This window comes from Chrysochloris asiatica, unplaced genomic scaffold (assembly GCF_000296735.1).
Source record: "Chrysochloris asiatica unplaced genomic scaffold, ChrAsi1.0 scaffold00003, whole genome shotgun sequence".
Lineage (NCBI taxonomy): Eukaryota > Metazoa > Chordata > Mammalia > Afrosoricida > Chrysochloridae > Chrysochloris > Chrysochloris asiatica.
The window spans coordinates 39,577,218-39,594,680 of record NW_006408521.1 but is presented as its reverse complement, the minus strand read 5'-3'; the positions used below and the strand labels follow the sequence as shown (position 1 = coordinate 39,594,680).

General features: G+C 37.1%; 1 protein-coding gene and 1 pseudogene across 1 annotated transcript in view; one reads left to right on the top strand and one right to left on the bottom strand.

The window, feature by feature from the left end:
- SHOC2 (soc-2 suppressor of clear homolog (C. elegans)) overlaps positions 1-17,463 on the bottom strand; it is a 52,169-nt gene that overhangs the window by 12,699 nt on the left and 22,007 nt on the right. The window contains 1 exon segment of the mRNA XM_006878343.1: positions 3,134-3,264. Within this exon segment, the coding sequence (XP_006878405.1) occupies positions 3,134-3,264 (131 nt within the window).
- Positions 16,556-16,934, top strand: LOC102824252 (annotated as a pseudogene).

The window sequence follows — 17,463 nt, the reverse complement described above, 5'->3', positions numbered from 1 at the left end:
TCACAACAGTACTCTTTCTCACAACAGTACTCTTTCTCACAACAGTACTCTTTCTCACAACAGTACTCTTTCTCACAACAGTACTCTTTCTCACATGTAATAGTAGTCTTAGTGAACTAGTGCAGTCTAGAAATTACAGTCCTGGGACACTCATCTCTGTTCTTTAACCAAGGGATTTTCTGAAAACTCAAATTAACAGGTGCTGGTGTGGCACTGTAGGATAAGCATGGGGCTGCTAACCACAAGACTGGAGGTTCAAACCCACCAGCTGCTCATCAGAAACCCTATACAAGGTTGCTATGATTCAGAGCTGACTTTAGGGTACTTAACAACAACAACTCTGGTTATATATCTTTTAGAAACAAATGAACTGAATAAAATTTATAAATTAAGTGCTACAGACCTATAGGTTCATCTTTCTAAATGGTTCTTCATCAATTATAGTATAAATCTTAAAAGCAGTTATCCAAACTACCTTTAGTCTCATTCATAGATAGACAGACATATACATACATACACACATACACAGAAGCATTGGTAGTGTTGCTGCATAAGCAGTGAACTGCTAACCACACAGTCAACAGTTCAACACCTAACAATTACAATACACAAACACACACACACGGTGATGTATCAGAAGGTGAATATGCCTGCTCTAGCAACAGTTACAACACAACAGGCTTAACAACAAAAGTATACTCCATATTTTAAACAATAGGGCTACTTGTATAAAACATTTTTAATATTTACAATACTCTAAGTTGTTGCTATGCTAAAATAGTAAGCAAAGGCAAAAATAACACCCAAATTTAAATGTATTTAATATTAATCTTGATAATAGCGTGTTCTATCTAGTTTATTGTCTTACATTTATCATCTTACATTATCTTTTTTTTAGAAATTTTCAAAGAAAAAGTTTAGTTTCAGAAACTGAGTTCACCATTTATAAATACACTAAAACAGATTCAGTGTAAATTTATATTAAGCACAGACACAGTCTCGTAATGAAAGGACAATGCTTCTAAGAGATCCCAGGCAAGTGAGTGGGTCACCTGTCCATGGAACGCTGAACTGCTCAAAGTGAGGAAACGAATCCCAGTCTCAGAAGAAAAGCACAAACACCTGAAGCTTCATTCTGATGTTCTTGAGATTCAAAAATGCCCACCCATGGCTGGGGCTTCCCATTCTGGAAGAGAGCCCCGGATACCTAAGGCTACTCTACAGCTGTGATGGTTAACACTTATTCTGTGGATAGGACCTCTCTTCTGAAAAGAATTTCACACACAATTTGAGCAAACTGGGAATCAGAGTAGTTTCTGAAAGACAGCTTCATGGTGTAGACAGGCTAGCTGAGAGCCTCGGAGATCTAACACGCTGAACTTCTAGCTGTAAACTTGTCCTAGGATGCACTAAGTCATAAATGTGAAATTACAAACCTTAAGAACATTTCAAAGGAATTCATTATAAATAGCTGGGACATCTCTGAGTTACTGACAATGGGAAACCTGAATGTAAAAACATAAATGGGAAGTTTCTTGACCAAATTACCACAGAACAGAGATTCTACAATTCATCTCAGCTCAGGGTGTTTTCAAATGCTCTGTCTCTGTGGCAGTAGGCAGTCATCTTCCGAGTAATCGTCCAAGTACTTCAGAGCGTGGGCTACAACTGCCTAGAAGGATGGCTTGAGTACACGTCTCAGGCAAGGACCACAAACGCTGTTGTTGAGTGTCACAAATTAAAGCAAGGCTTAGCTAAAAGACAGGACCTGATTTGTGGTTTTACAGAATTGAGTAAAAAACCTAAAGAATAGGATTGCTTACAACTCTCCTGCTGCTCTACGAGAATGAATGACTAACCCCCAACTTTAAAAATTAAAACAAACAGTTTACAGTGATGAATATCTAAATGAATTAAAATCTAATCGCCATACTTGACAACACAAGCTACTTCTAGTGAAGTTCTTAGGAGAAAACGTACCTACAGCATCTGGCCTGAAGGAGGAGGAGTAAGGCACATGCAGACATGGCAACAACATGACCTTTTAAAAACGGAAATGCGGAAGGTTGTTTAGTTTTAAAACCAGCCATACAACTTTTCTTTAGTGATTTTACTGCCAGTTGCCAAAACATGAGACAGATTTACACAGTAGTTGTGATAAAGTTAAGGTTTTGTGTCAACTTGGCTCAGTGGTTTAGTTGTTAAGGTGTAATTATAAACTCCAAGATGGCATCTAATATGATGCAATCATTCCCATGATGGGATCTCTGCTCTTATGTGATTATCCCATGTGTTGTAAATCCTCACTTCTATGATGTTACTGAGGCCAGATGCAATCTCTAGGATTATGCTGTATCTTGAGTCAATCTTTTTTGAGATACAAAAGGAGAGAGAAGCGAGTTGAGTTCAGAGGAACTCAGTGTCACCAAGAAAGAAGAGCAGGGAGTGGAGGGCATCCTTTGAACCTGAAGTCCCTGCACTATGAAGCTCGATGTCAAGACACAGGGAGAACTCCAAGGAATGTAAGGCCGATTGATGCTGAAAGGAGGCAAGGACCTTTCTTCAGAACCAGTGCTCTGAATCTGGACTTCTAGCCAAATGAGAAGATATGAGAGAATACATTTCTAGTCATTAACGTAAAGCTACCCTCCCCCCCGGTGCTATTTTTGTTATTGTAGCACTAGAGCATTAAGACAGTGCCAAAATGGAACGTGATATTCCTAGGACGTGCAAACACTTAATGAGCCAAGCTGCTAATTGGAAAGTTGGTGGTTCGAGTCCATTCAGTGGCACCTCAGAAGAAAAGCCTGGCAGCCTATTTCTGAAACAGTCATTGAAAAGCCTACGAAGCACAGTTCTACTCTGACTCACATGGGCAACTGGTATATTGATTCTCTTAATTTCTCCACATTAAAGAAAAAAAATGTTTATGCTCCTGAAATAGAAGGAACTTTGGAATTTTTCTTTCTCATCTGGAATTTTTCTTTTATTGGTAGCTTTTTATCCATACCATGCTCCTTATTTAAGTAATGCCAGTCACCGCATCATTAATCCAGCTATAAAGAGTTTGTACTTTCCCCCCTTCATTATGTTACAGAGCTATGTTTCAAATTACTCCAAACCCACTTCTTACCTCTGGCAAAGTAGATATGTTATTGTTCTCTACATTTAATTCTTCAAGTGCACTACACTTTGCCAATGACCGGGGTATTGCTGACAGCCTGTTATATCTCAGACCAAGACGACTTAAACTGGACAGGTTTCCTGCAAATACAATAAAAGGAAATTTATTTATTTATTTTAAAATCTGATGAGCCTCACTGTCATGGGTTATCACTGGGATACTTATAAATCACTTTAAAGTACTATTCAGCAAGACTCATAATTTCTAATACTCAGGAACCACATCTATCAATTAGGATCAAACTAAAACCCTTCTGTGCCCACCTGTCTGAGAGAAATAATGTTAATACATAGCAGTCAAGTCAATATTAAAACTAAATTATTAGAAAGTTTTCACACACTGAAAAAAATTAGCCTTATCTAAGGTCTAATTTAATTGCATCAAAAGTAGTATATATTTTAATACTGTTATTAATTATCCCTTTTGTATCTCTGATTAATTTAGAACAAGTGGTTGTACATAAAATATACATATAAATTAAAGAAACCAAATTCTAAATTTCAAAACTGGCATAATTTAAAATGTAAAATGTAGAATTAATTATGTGTTAGGTCAGAAAGGTTCAGTTTTTCCATTCATTTAAATGATAAACATTTTTAAATTTCTCTGAAAAACAATACAAAAACCTAAACTGATGGTTAAAAAATAAAACCCCAAAATAAAAAAAATTACAAACAAAAAGGTAAGTCATAGTGCCTTTTACTAATCATATATATATGTATATGTCTATCTTAAGCACAAACTAGTCAGTATTGAATAAAAAAAAAGCAAAAAAAAGGGCATATTTTCTAGTTCTACTGACAAGCCTATATTTGAGTAAACTACAAGGTTCGTGGGTCAAGCTTACCAGCCACTCCTCAGAAACCCTATACATGGCTGCTATGAGTCAGAACTGACTCAAAGGCATTTAACAACAACAACATAGAATACATGAATTCTATATCTGTTATCATTAAAGGTTCAAATCTAATTTAATTTCCTAAACAACATATAATACACAATACAAATACTTTCACTGTTTTACCTAGAAAAGTAATAGTAATAAGAGTTTAAAATAATGTATTTATCATGGATGATGAATTTCTCTTCTTTCTGACTGTAAGTTACAATTCTTGCCATGATATCTATCCTTGGATGGGTCGTGTTAAAATGTCAAATGTAGCCTCTACTTTCAAATGAAACAGTTGTTTCTAATATTAGAAATTGCAGAATTAGCTAACTATGTCACAACCCTTTAAAGACAAACACCTTGATGCCTTTCAACTTGCAGCAAGCTTGTTTCCTTCTTTTGGGTTTGATAAATTTCTCAAGAAACTGTTTCATGATCAGCTTTGTATCTTAAATACAACATTACTACAATACTTACAGAAACAAGTTTTAGCCTCCAGTAAAAACTGATCATGACACACTGGGAAGGCAGCCACTATGCAATATAATCCTTACATATATATCACTTAACTGCGTTTCTCCCTTTTGCTGAAAAAAATGGACTGAAGTTGTTTTTTTAAAAGACTAATTGGAGTTAATTTTAATCCTTTACAATTCTCAGGCAGACACTATAGTTACTGATAAAAATGTTCTGATGGGTCTATATACTAGGTTGGATAAGCTGTTTAATGTAGGGAAATTTAGCAACCATTTAGATTTTTCTATCTAGAACCACTGTAGAGGTATGCTGTGCTCATTAACATACATATTACTCTTCTATAACAGTGTTTGGAAGCTAGGCCAAGCATTTGCTAGTCCTGATTCAGTACGATTTTAGGAGACATAAAATTGTATTTGAAAGCAACAACCATAACTATCACTTAGCAAAGACAAGTTAATTTTGCTTTAACTTCTTACTAAACTCTTCATGAGTTTAGTTCTGACAACACTCTAGTGACATGTGTTAATGTCTGAGGAGGGAAATTTAAAAAACAACAACAACAACAACAACAACAACAGAGGACTGGCTAAATTTAGCAGTCCCTTAAAATTTAGCAATTAGAAATAAAGTTAGTAAATACAGGAGGAAGCTTCAGAAACTTAGTAGGAAAATTCTATTACCTTTCAATTCCATTTTTACATGAATTTTTTGAAGCCCCACCTCCCACTGCCATCATGGCACTATGATAATGCAAGTGATACAAATATTACTTAAAAGTTGAGGCACCATAGAATAATAGAAATATCAAAGGATTTTACATCTTCAGCTGTAAATTGGAATTGACTCAACAGCACTTAACACAACAATGTCACTACTACGGGGAGTCCTGCCTGGTGTGGTACTAATAGGATAAGCACTGGACTGCTAACTATAAGGCTGACAATTCAAACCCACCAATTGCTCCTTGGAAACCCTATACAAGGTCACTATGGGTTGGAACCAACTCAACAGCACTTAACAACAGTAACAACATTACTATAGAGTCCTGGTGTAGTGCTGCAGGATAAGCACTGGATTGCTAACTGCAAAGGTGTTGGTTCAAATCCACCAGCCACTCCTAGGAAACCCTAGATAGGGTTGCTGTGAGTTGGAACCAACTTGATGGCACTTTAACAATATTACTATGGCCAAATTAACCTCTCTGAGTCCGGTTCCTCATCCATACAGTAGGGATACTAACACCACATATGATAGAACCTCAAAACGTTTGTGGAAAACTGTTAAGACACTTAAGAGTTGTTCATTTAATCATTTTTATTCTGTATGTATATTCTATAATAATGTTACAAAAATGTTAAGAAACTTTACGTTATGCTGTCAAAACTTTAAAAGCCAAATAAAATTGTGCTTTTTTTTTTTTTTTAATCTCAACAACGTAAAAAACACATACATTGAAAATAATAGAAAGAAAATACATCAGGACCAGTTACCTTTGCACAAAATTATGGGAGATTAATTTTGTTTTGGTTGCATTTGTCAATATTTTCCCAAAGTTTCTGTAGTTTTGTAATTAAAAACTATTTAGACAAAAAGATTTGATTATTCTAAAGCCATTCTACTTACACAAAAGAAACACTGTGATATCTTTCCACTCTCCTTTTTCTCTAAAATAATGTTTATAGAAATGTTTTATACTAATGTGAACAATTTGCATAATATGGATGTTATGTGTTTTTTAGAAGCATTTTACAATATATACGTTTATATCCATTGGAAATGCTCTGTAAATATAAATTTAAAATCTGTAAATAATCCTTGAATGTTCAAAAATACTGTTTTTAAGCAAAGCATTTTTGCATGTCATTCAGACATTCGAAAAGGCAGCATTTTATCTAAGCTAAATCTCACATGAAAAAAAGCAAACCTAAAAAAAATTATGTATTATTCAGATAATTTTTTGATTAGTCTAGTATTGTTGTTAGATGCCAATGAGTCAGTTCCTACTTATAGCGACCCTATGCACAACAGAACGAAACACTGCCTGGTCCTGGGTATCTAAAAATGATGTCTACTTTGTAAGTTTTTGTTGGGAATAAAATTCCCCTTAGAAAACCTTGTTTTTATTTTTAGGTACCGTCAAGCTGGTTCCAAATCACAGTACCCTATGTACAACAGAATAAAGGACTGCCTAGTATTGTGCTGTGGGTTAATGGACCAGACTGTAAAGCCGTTTAAACTGCAAGATCAGTGGTTCAAGCTCCCCAGCTGCTCTACGGAAACCCTATACAGGGTCGCTATGGGTTGGAACCGACTCGACAGCACTTCACAACAAGTGTTGTGCTAACCTCACAATTGTTGTCATGTTTTGAACGTATTTGTTAGAAGCACTGAATCAGTCCATCTGGCTGCAGGTTTTCCTCTTTCCCTGACCCGCTACTTTACCAAACATGATGTCCTTCTCCAGGGATGGGTCCCTCCTGAATACATGTGCAAAATACATGAGACATGTTTTATAAAACACACTTTATTCAGGCACGTTGTTGTTGTGTGCTTTTGGGTCAATTCTGAATCATAGTGACCCTACTGTTGTTGTTATGTGCTGTCAAGTCAATTCCGACCCACAGCAACCCTGGATGGGGTTTCCAAGGAGTGGCTGGTGAGCTTGAATCACCGACCTTGAGGTTCAAATGACTGCAGTCCAGCACATTGACCCACAGCGTGACCCCATAGGACAGAGCAAAACTGCCCCCCAATAATGTTTCCTAGGCTGTCATCTTTATAGGAGCAGATCCCCAAGTTGTTCTTCCCACAGAGCAGCTGCTGGGTGTGAACCACCCATTGTTTTGGTTAGCAGCCAAACACTTAACCATTGCCACCATCAGAATGCATGGCATTTATTTTTACATTTTACAAAAATATATGTAAATGAATTCTTCTAAAATCTTTTGCAGAGATTATTAGCTACGAGTAGGCAAAAGCACCCTCAACTAAATATCATGTGACAGACGATATTTGCACAAACGTATTTGTATGCACTGTAAACATATCCTTGTTTATAACAGAACAAACAGGGGCAAAGGTATGTAAACTCATCAGCCATAACCAAACACCAGGAGGGAATGAGTCACTGGACCTGAAGGCTTGGGACCACAGTCCGGAGGGACTTCAAAGAAAACTGACGTAACATACTTCACAAAGATAACGGTCGTTCTACTTCTGCAAGTAGCAACTGAGGTCTTAAGAGTTTGCAAAAGTGGCCATCTAAGGTGTTGCTACTGGTCTCTCCTCATCCAGAGAAAAGAAGAATGAAGAAAATTACAGACAGGAAACATGAACCTCAGTTTTTACCACCCTGGTACCAAACGAACTAGATGGGTCCAGCTACCACTGCTGACCACTCCCAACAGGATCACAATAGAAATGTTCCAGAGTGGGTGAAAAAAGTGGAACAAAACTCAAAATCTTAAGACCAGGCTAGATAGAAACTGGTAAAAACATTGTGACTACAGCCCTTAGTCTCCCTTGAGGCCAGAAATAAACTCATACCAGTAGTTCTGTTTTCAGTTAAACAACAGAGAGGTCTATAAAATGAACAATCACACTAAGGGGACATGCACTCCTCAAAATAATCAACCATTTGAGACCAATAAGGCAATATTTTCCTCAGAACAGAGTTCAGAAGGTAGGACAGAAGAAGGGAAATGAGAAACACAGGAGAGAGTGGCATAAGTGGTCTACAATCAATGACATGAAACAGAATACCTATGAACTGATGAACAGAAAGTTGACTGGCTCTGTAAACCTTTATCCAATTCACAATTCAAAAAAAAAAAAAAATGTCCATGAATTTTTCTCTGGACACCCAAATTCCAAGTGTACAGACACATCCCCACTGCCACAGAGTTCAATACCAACTCATAGCAACATTACAGGACAGAGACCAACTGCTCCCTGGGGGTTCTGAGGCTATAAAGCTTTATGGCTGCAGACTGCCTCATCTTTCTTCTCCTGCAGAGTGGCTGGAGGGTTCCAACAGTCAGCCTTTTCCACAGCTAGGCTGATAAAGGAAATTTTCCTGCAAGTAGGAAAATCATGTCTATTTACAAAAAAACCACTTCAACATATTCCGATAAAACTTCAATTTGATGTATATAACTTAAGATAAAAAGAGGCCATCCACCTTTAAAGAGCTGGAAGTAGACACGACCATCCCTTTCTCTCTTTCATACCACTGCTTTCCCTATGTGGAAAAACAAAAAACCAAACTCTATGCCATCACGTTAATTCTGGCTCAAAGCAACCCCATAGGACACAGTAGAACTATTCCACAGCGTTTTCAAGACTATAAATCTTTTCTGAAGCAAGCAGCCTCATCTTTCTCCTATGGAATAGTTGGTGGATTTAAAATGCTGACCCCGTTGATAAGCAACCCACTATACCACCAGGAACCCTTCAGAAGAGGAAAGGGATTATAGTCGAAAGTCTCCATAATTTTGTTCCAGTCAACTGGCATACCTCATTCAATCACTCCTTCCAGTAGACTGGTTTTGTTATTAAATTGGTTCTGGCTCATTAGTGACCCTGTATAAGGTTTTCGAGGAGTGGCTGGTGAGTCTAAACTGTCAATCTTGTGGTTAGCAGTCCAGTGCTTACCCTACAACAGCATGAATACTTTAAATGTTTTTTATTTTGGTTAAAATTTTTTAGCCAGTTCTAAAAGGTTCTTGAGGAAACAAACATTGTAAGGTAACCAAATTCGAAATGCTTTTCAACTGAAAAGACCAGCAAATAGATTTTTGAAACTTCTCTTCCAAAAGCAAAATAGTTCGTAAGTTTCTCACTTTTCACACCCGAATACACCATATACCAGTTGCTGTCAAGTGAATTCTGGCTCATGGTGACCTTCTGGGTGTCTAAGTAGAACCGTGCTCCACAGGGGTTTCCAACAGCAACTGTTAGAAACAGATCTCCAAGGCCTTTCTTCTGGGGGGTCTTCTTGATTTGAATCCACCCAGTCTGGACTCAAAAATTTATAAAATAAAACATGATGTAGTAAAACTGCTGAAAATCATTGTTACTGCTGTTTAAGTACCATCAACTTAGCTCTGACTCACAGCAATGCTACCTACATAGGGTTTCTGAAGAGCTACCACCACCATTAGTGGCAATTTTAATGGGAAAAATGGTAGCTCCCACTTTTCTGGACCTTGGTTTGAACTCTCCAGCCCCTACCCTTCTTCCTTCTTTCTTTTTTATTGGTGAAGTAGAGGGGGCTGAACTTTTAAAAGATGTCATCAATAAGAATATGTTATTCTGAGGCAGAAATCCACATTTGCAAAGGCCTTATAATTTTACAGGAGAGCATGGCATGTTTAAAGAGTCATCCACGTAACTCTCAACTACTTCAAAAGAACTCTACATCAGAAGTCTGGCATTTACTGTGATTCACCCCCCACAGTGGTTTCAACTCTAACCCTCTTTCAATAAGCGGTTTCAACCACAAACTAAACTGCAACCTAGAAATCAAGCCATAGCTTGCTGTAATGTTGAGCTGTTGTCGCAACTAGGAAAATCAATGTTGCTGAGCTTCAGTGTATCAAATGTAGGCTGATCTCTGCCAATCAGAGCCATTTAGCTTTTAAGTGCTTAAAGTCTGATTGTAAATTGCTCTGTGCTCCACTTTGACAGCTTGCTTTCTTATGCTGTCAGATTTTTAAACATGGTTAAATTGCTATGAATTAAAATAAGATGCTTTCAATTTCAGCAAATATAATCAGCATCCTTAGGCTAATTTAGCACACCTTTTGAATTAAGACTTAATGGTCTTAATCTTATTTTAACAAAGCAGTAAAAACTCGGGGAGAAGGTCACACCATTCTAGAGATGAAATAATGTCACAGGTACGATTAATTTTTCAAGAAAGATTAAAAAACAAGCAATACAAAAATTCTTAAATGTCAAAAACCCAAAGAAAATCACCATTTAAAAAAACCCTAGTAGTTCTATATAAGCTGCACGGTAATTGCCCATGACCTAAACAGTAACATTCTATCAACTGAAGAAGCCATACTTTCTGTAACATTTCTTCAGAGCCCAGTGCAACAGAAAAACTTTGATTGTCCTGTGCCCTAGCCTTTGAACGCAAGCTCTGTTGCATATGTCTCATTTTATTTCATTTTGAAAATAAATAAAAACCAAAATATTTTCCCTACTTCATACTGCTTTCGATTTCTATAAACCCTAATATATCCAGAAAGTTTAAAGGATATCAGATCGTTTGAAACAAAATGACTACTGAAATGAAGATACTTTTTTTCTTTTGTTCAAAGGTGATTATTGAATTTAAAAACATTTACATGAAAGAAATATTCATTATTCAACAGGCTAAGGCTAAATTGTGGCGCTGTGGGCTAATGTGCCAGACTGCAAAGTCATTTGAACTGCAAGGTCGGTGGTTCAAGTTCACCAGCTGCTCCTTGGAAAACCCTATACAGGTCAGAATTGACTTGATGGCACTCAACAATAACATGTATTTTTAGCACTCTCATTTAAGTGCAACCAGCTATCCCTTCCCCATTTCCTTCTGTCTCTTACCACATCCTGTGAACTACTGTCAGTGATCCTGGTACTGCTGAGATGGCAGTATATACTCTCAAGGCAAGGAGCTCTAGTGGCGTAGCGGTTAAACACTTAGCTGCTACCAGTACAATCAGCAGTCAGAACCACTGGAAGATCTGCTGGAGAAAATACCTGATGATCTGTGCCCGTAAACATTTCCAACTTGGAAACCCTATGGGACAGTTGGATTCAGTACTAAAGGGTTGCTATGAGTTGGAATCAACTCAATGGCACAAAACAACTCTCCATGCAGGAGCCCTAGTGGCACATGGATTAAGCACTTGGCTGCTGTTAACTGAATGGTTGATGGTTAGAAACTACCCAGTACTCTGTGGGAGAAGAGCCGTGGCAATCTGCTCTGTCACACTGAGTGACTATGAGTGGGAATCTACAGCACAATCAACAACAATTTTCAAAGATTGATAGCCGGTATAGGGGTGTCCATGTAAAGTAATGAAAAGGGAAAAACAATCCATCTAACTTATAATAATTAAAAATTTTTTAAAAAGAAAAGTAAGTAGTTTGGGAGACGGTGATAGTAAGATTTGATTTTCAATGGTTGGTTTAGGGCCAGATTCTTTAGTCCACAGAAAATGAAGTAGGGTAGCTGCTGCAGGAATACCATCTACTCTCTGGGATAGGTGATGGGTTTTGCATTTTCCATTTTAAGTTATACAACTCAAGAACCAGACAAGAAGAAAAAAGTAAAAATATCAGGAAAACCATATTCAATTAAGTTTGCCAATGACTATTTTCAGTGAAATGATCCTGTCACTAAATCAGAGATCTCAAAAGTCAATTAAGACTGTTGAAATTTGTACCAGACAAAAACCCAAATATTAAAATTTCTCACTAAATCTCAACCATCTGCTACACAATTAAAAAAAAACAAAAAAAAAACAATGGGGATGGGAAGAATAGGAAACGGATTTTTTTTTAATAGCATGATATTAAGATAAATGATTTTAATACATGAATACATTCAATGCTACTGTTGTTAAATGGTGTCAATAAACGACAAACACTACTTTTTCACTTTGCCATTACTGGGAAGAACAGCTGTCCTCTTCTTGCTGGTAACTATCAAAACAATAAATGTGAGACTTTTTTTTTCTTACTGGTCATGTTTCAATTTTTACTGATTTACAATTTCTATCTGAAATCTGAACATGTTGGATGTACTAAAAATGAAACACATATGTTAATCTGAGATATTATTAACTCTCATTAAGATTAATAATACAATGTACAACACATTAATGAAATGAAAAACTAACATTATTAATCATAAGGAGAGTTAAGAGTAATTATCTCAGAATACCATATATGTATTTATTGCATACTAATAAAAACATTAAATGATGACTATTAAATTAATAATGAAAATTAATGTTTTCATAATAATAAACACACAACATACATAAGAAGTGCTTTTGAGAGAAGAGAGAGAGAAATGTAAAATGATGAAAGCCAGGACAGGAGCTAAATCCAAAGCTGCAAAGTTCTACTTAGAGACGATCTTACCATCCCATCACCAGCTACGCTTTGTTTGTTTGCAAGGACTATTCATGTGAGCACTTTAGTCTCCTTTGGGTTGTTATTGTAACAAGAAAGGGATAGAGATATATACATATATATCTTTTCTCACAAAAATACTACCAAGACCACTTGAAAGTGAGACCACAGATGATTGATACCATGTCCTATACATCCACGTGATTAGCTGACTCAGTAGAGAAGTGAGTTACATAGATATTTGGTGGAGAAGATTTCTAGACAAAAGGATGGGATAGTGCAAAATCCTAGAGGCTAGAACATGCCTGACATGCTCAAGAAAATATAAGGTATCCTGGTGTGGCACTTGTCTGCAAGGTCAGCGTGAACCACAAGGTTGGTGGTTCAGTCACCAGCCACTCCTCTGAAACTCTATACAGGGTTGCTATGAGTCGGAATCAACTTAACGGGACTTAACAACAACAACAGTATCTATAAGATCCTAAGAGATACACACTGACTAAGCTGTGGCGCTGTAGGATAAGGCCTGGACCACAAGGTTGGTTTGAACTATAAGACTGATGCAGGGAGGGAGGAGAGAATTAAAGGGCACAGGAAACTTTTTGGGGTGATGGACATGTTCACTAGCTTGATTGTGGCAGTGGTTTCACAGATTTAGAAATATGTAAAATATCAAAACATATTCAACTGTATACTTTGGATAAATACCTCAATAAAGTTTTCTTTTTTTGTTTAAGGGAGGGCAAAAGTATGCTTGTTAGGTGCCATCAAGTCAGTTCTGACTCAGAGACCCTATGCACAATAGAAGGAAACAGTGCCCGGTCCTACCCCAAACTCACAATCATTGCTATGTTTGAGCCCACTGCTGTTGCCACTGTGCCAATCTGTTTCACTGGGGGTCTTCTATATACTATATACTAGTGAATGCAAACATGAAAAATATCATATACGGCAAAATATAAGCTAAAGAGTATATCAGGAAATGTTTAAAAGATGTATTATAATACTAGAGAGTAAAATTCGTAATTCGAAGATGGTTGTTGCTGTTGTTATGTGCTGTTAAGTTGGTTCCCACTCATAGGGATCCTATATAGGGTTTCCAAGGAGCAGCTGGTGGGTTTGAACCAGCAACCTTGTGGTTAGCAGTTCAGTGCTGATTCTACAGTGCCATACCTTGAGTTCAATGCAAATATTCTTACTTTGAAAATCTCTGTAACGACATAGTTTTAGCACTCATAAAATTGAATACACATGAGATAAAAACAAAACAGTAAATTGAAATGATCTTTCTTGGTCCTTCCTAAATTAAATTAACAACAACAACTAAAGGAACTAGAGAATCCTGCTTAAAGAACATTTAGAAAATCTAAATGACAAGCTATGAAAAACAGTGTGGAGAATGAGTATTCCACAACACTTAATTGTGCTCATGAGGAATCTGTACAAAGACCAAGAACAGAACAAGGGAACACAAAATGATTTAAAATTAGGAAAGGTATGCACCAAGGTTGTATTCTTTCACCATACTTTATTCAATCTGTATACTAAGCAAATAATGTGAGAAAATGGATTATATGAGGAAAAATCAGGATTGGAGGAAGACTTAATAAAAACCTGTAATATGTAGATGATACAACTTTGCTTGCTGAAAGCGAAGAGGACTTAAAATGTTTACTAATGAAAATCAAAGACAACAGCCTTCAGTATGGCTTGCACCTCAATATAAAGAAAATAAAAATCCCCACCACTGGACAAGTGATCACCAGCCATATAAATGGAGAAAGACAGAAGTTGTCAAAGACATCATTTTGCTCTGATCAACCATCAACACTCATGGAAGGAGCAGTCAAGAAATCAAACGACTTGCACTGGGCAAATCTGCTCCACAAAGAGTTATTTAAAGTGTTCAAGAGCAAAGATGCTATGAGGCTGAAGATGCACATTGACCCCAAGCCATGGTATTTTCAATACCCTCATATGCATGTGAAATTTGGACCATGAACAAGGAAGACCACAGCAGAATTGATGCATTTGAGTTATGGTGTTAGAGTTGAATATTGAAAGTACCATGGACTGCCAAAAGAACAAACAGAGCTCTGTTGGAAGAAGTGCAGCCAGAATGTTCTTTGGCAGCCAGGATGGCCAGACTTCATCTCGCATACTTCGGATATATCAGGAGGGACCAGTCCCTGGAGAAGGACATCATGTTTGGTAGAGTGGAGAGGCGGCAGAGATGGGCTCAGGCTTAGCAACGATTTTGAGGTTGGTGTGGGACCAGGCAGTGTTTTGTTCGGTTGTGCACAGGGTCACTATGAGTCCATGCAAACTCAATGGCACCTAACAACAACAGCAACCATAATTAGACCACTAATAAAACTTTGTAAGTTATAAAAGTTAGAAATAGTAAAGACTATAGTTTATGATCAAAAGGCAATTGCATAAGAAAATAATAAAAAGCTCAGGAAATAAAAAGTCCCTTATATGTACAAATATGAAAATTATTAGATCAAAGAAGAAATGCAAATTAAAATAGTAATTTGTTGTTAAGTGCTATCAAGTCAATTCCAACTCCCAGAGACCCTGTACAGGGTTTCCTAGGCTTTAAACTTTTGTGGGAGCAGAAAGCTTCATCTTTTTCCCATGGAGCGGCTGGTGGAGCTCAAACCAAGGTGTGTAGTCCAGTGCTTATCTTATGGACCCACCACGCTCGCTTAAAATAACAACAGTCATTTTATAATGATAAGAAAACATGTCAGAATTTCAGAGCACAGTTAAAGTAGTACTTAGGGAAAAAAAAAATACATAGTCTTAAGATAAAGCAATAATTTAAAAAAATTATTTAAATACCTAATTAAGAAAGGTAGTAAAAGCCCAATATAAACTACAGGATAATAGACAGCAAAGAAATAACTAAAATGAAGCAAATTAATGTGGCAGAAAACTGAAAAAAAAAAAAAAAAAGAGTTGACCTAATAGAATTTAAAATTTAGTGCTCTATATGATGAATCAATACAATAGAATACTATGCAGCTATAATAATTAAAAGAAACATAAAGCGCCTCTTTATGGGCTAATATGAAAAGCTGGCCATATAGATAGCAAAGAAGGAAAAAAGCAAGACATACTTGTATACTACCATTTACCAATGTTTTGTTTTGTTTTTTTAAAAAAGATATGTAGTAAAGTAAAGGTAGAGCTTTATTTTTATTCATGGTCTGGTAAATACAGCTATACTCTGGAAAGATCCATAAAACATTAATGTTGTTGTTAACAGTCAGTTCTGACTCACAGCAACCCTGAATAGCGTTTCCATGAAGCAGCTGGTGGGTCTGAACCACCAATTTTATGGTTAGCAATCCAGTTCTATCCTACAGTGCTGCACTAGGACTTCAAACGTTAATTGGTGTTGTGGCTGAAGCGCTATCAAGTCAGTTCTGATTCATAGTGACCCTGTATAATAGGGTTTCCAAGGAGCAGCTGGTGGGTTTTAACCTTAGGCCTTGTGATTAACAGTCCAATGCTTATTCTACAGCACCATGCCAGGACTCCCCAAACATTAACAGAAGTAGTTAATTCTTTGGGAGGAATTAGGGAGAACTACAAATGGGGAACAAACCTGGGGTCTTGTCACTGTTTCTCTTATTATAGGTTTTGTGTTTTGCTTTGAACCATGGGAAAGTATTATTTATTTAAAACAAGCTTAGTTTTTAAACTTCTTCCAGGATGTATCTATTGCATTATTTTTTTTTCTTGATAGATAATTTCAACCTTATCTGGATTTCTCTAAAGTTCAGGGAAGTACGCACAGCCGTGGCTTTCCTTTTCCCACAATCCTTTGCGCTCTTCCTTTCCAACCTGATTCTATCGCTATGGCTCCTGCAAAGAAGGGTGGTTCTGCTATCAACAAAGTGGTGACCAGAGAGTACACCATCAACATTCACAAGCGCATCCATGGAGTAGGCTTCAAGAAGCGTGCCCCTCGAGCACTCAAGGAGATTCGGAAATTTGCCATGAAGGAGCTGGGACCACCAGACGTGCGCATTGACACCAGGCTCAACAAAGCTGTTGTCTGGGCCAAAGGAATCAGGAATGTCCCGTACCGGATCCGGGTGTGGTTGTCCAGAAAACGTAATTGAGGATGAAGATTCAGCAAACAAACTCTATACACTGGTGACCTATGTGACCTATGTGACTGTCACCACCTTCAAAAACCTACAGTCAATGTGGATGAAAACTAACAGTTTATGATCAAATAAATGCATAAATCTGCAAAAAAAAATAATAAAGTTCAGGGAAACATATTAAAATTATATTAGTATCTTCATTACATGACTTCTATTTTCATCCAAAAATTCCTAGTCTTATCTCCCATGACTTTTTAACTTTACACTTACTTTGTACGTTTTTCTGTCTTTTTATTCTGTGTCCTAGGAATCTTCCTCCACTCTATCCTTCAGGTCACTATTTTAATCTTTTGCTGTGTTCACTGTGCTATACAGCATTTTCTAGTACATATTGGCAAATACGTTGTTGTTGTTGTTAGGTGCCATCGAGTCGGAACCAACTCATAGCGAACGAAACAATGCCCGATCCTGGGCCAACCTCACTACCGCTGCCACACTTGAGTTCATCAATGCTGCCACCTGGCCAATCTATCTTGTTGGGGGTCTTCCACTTTTTCTCTGACCCTCCATCTTACCAAGCACGATATCCTTCACCAACGACTATTCCCTCCTGACAATACGTCCAAAGTATGAGAGACGAAGTTTGGCCATCT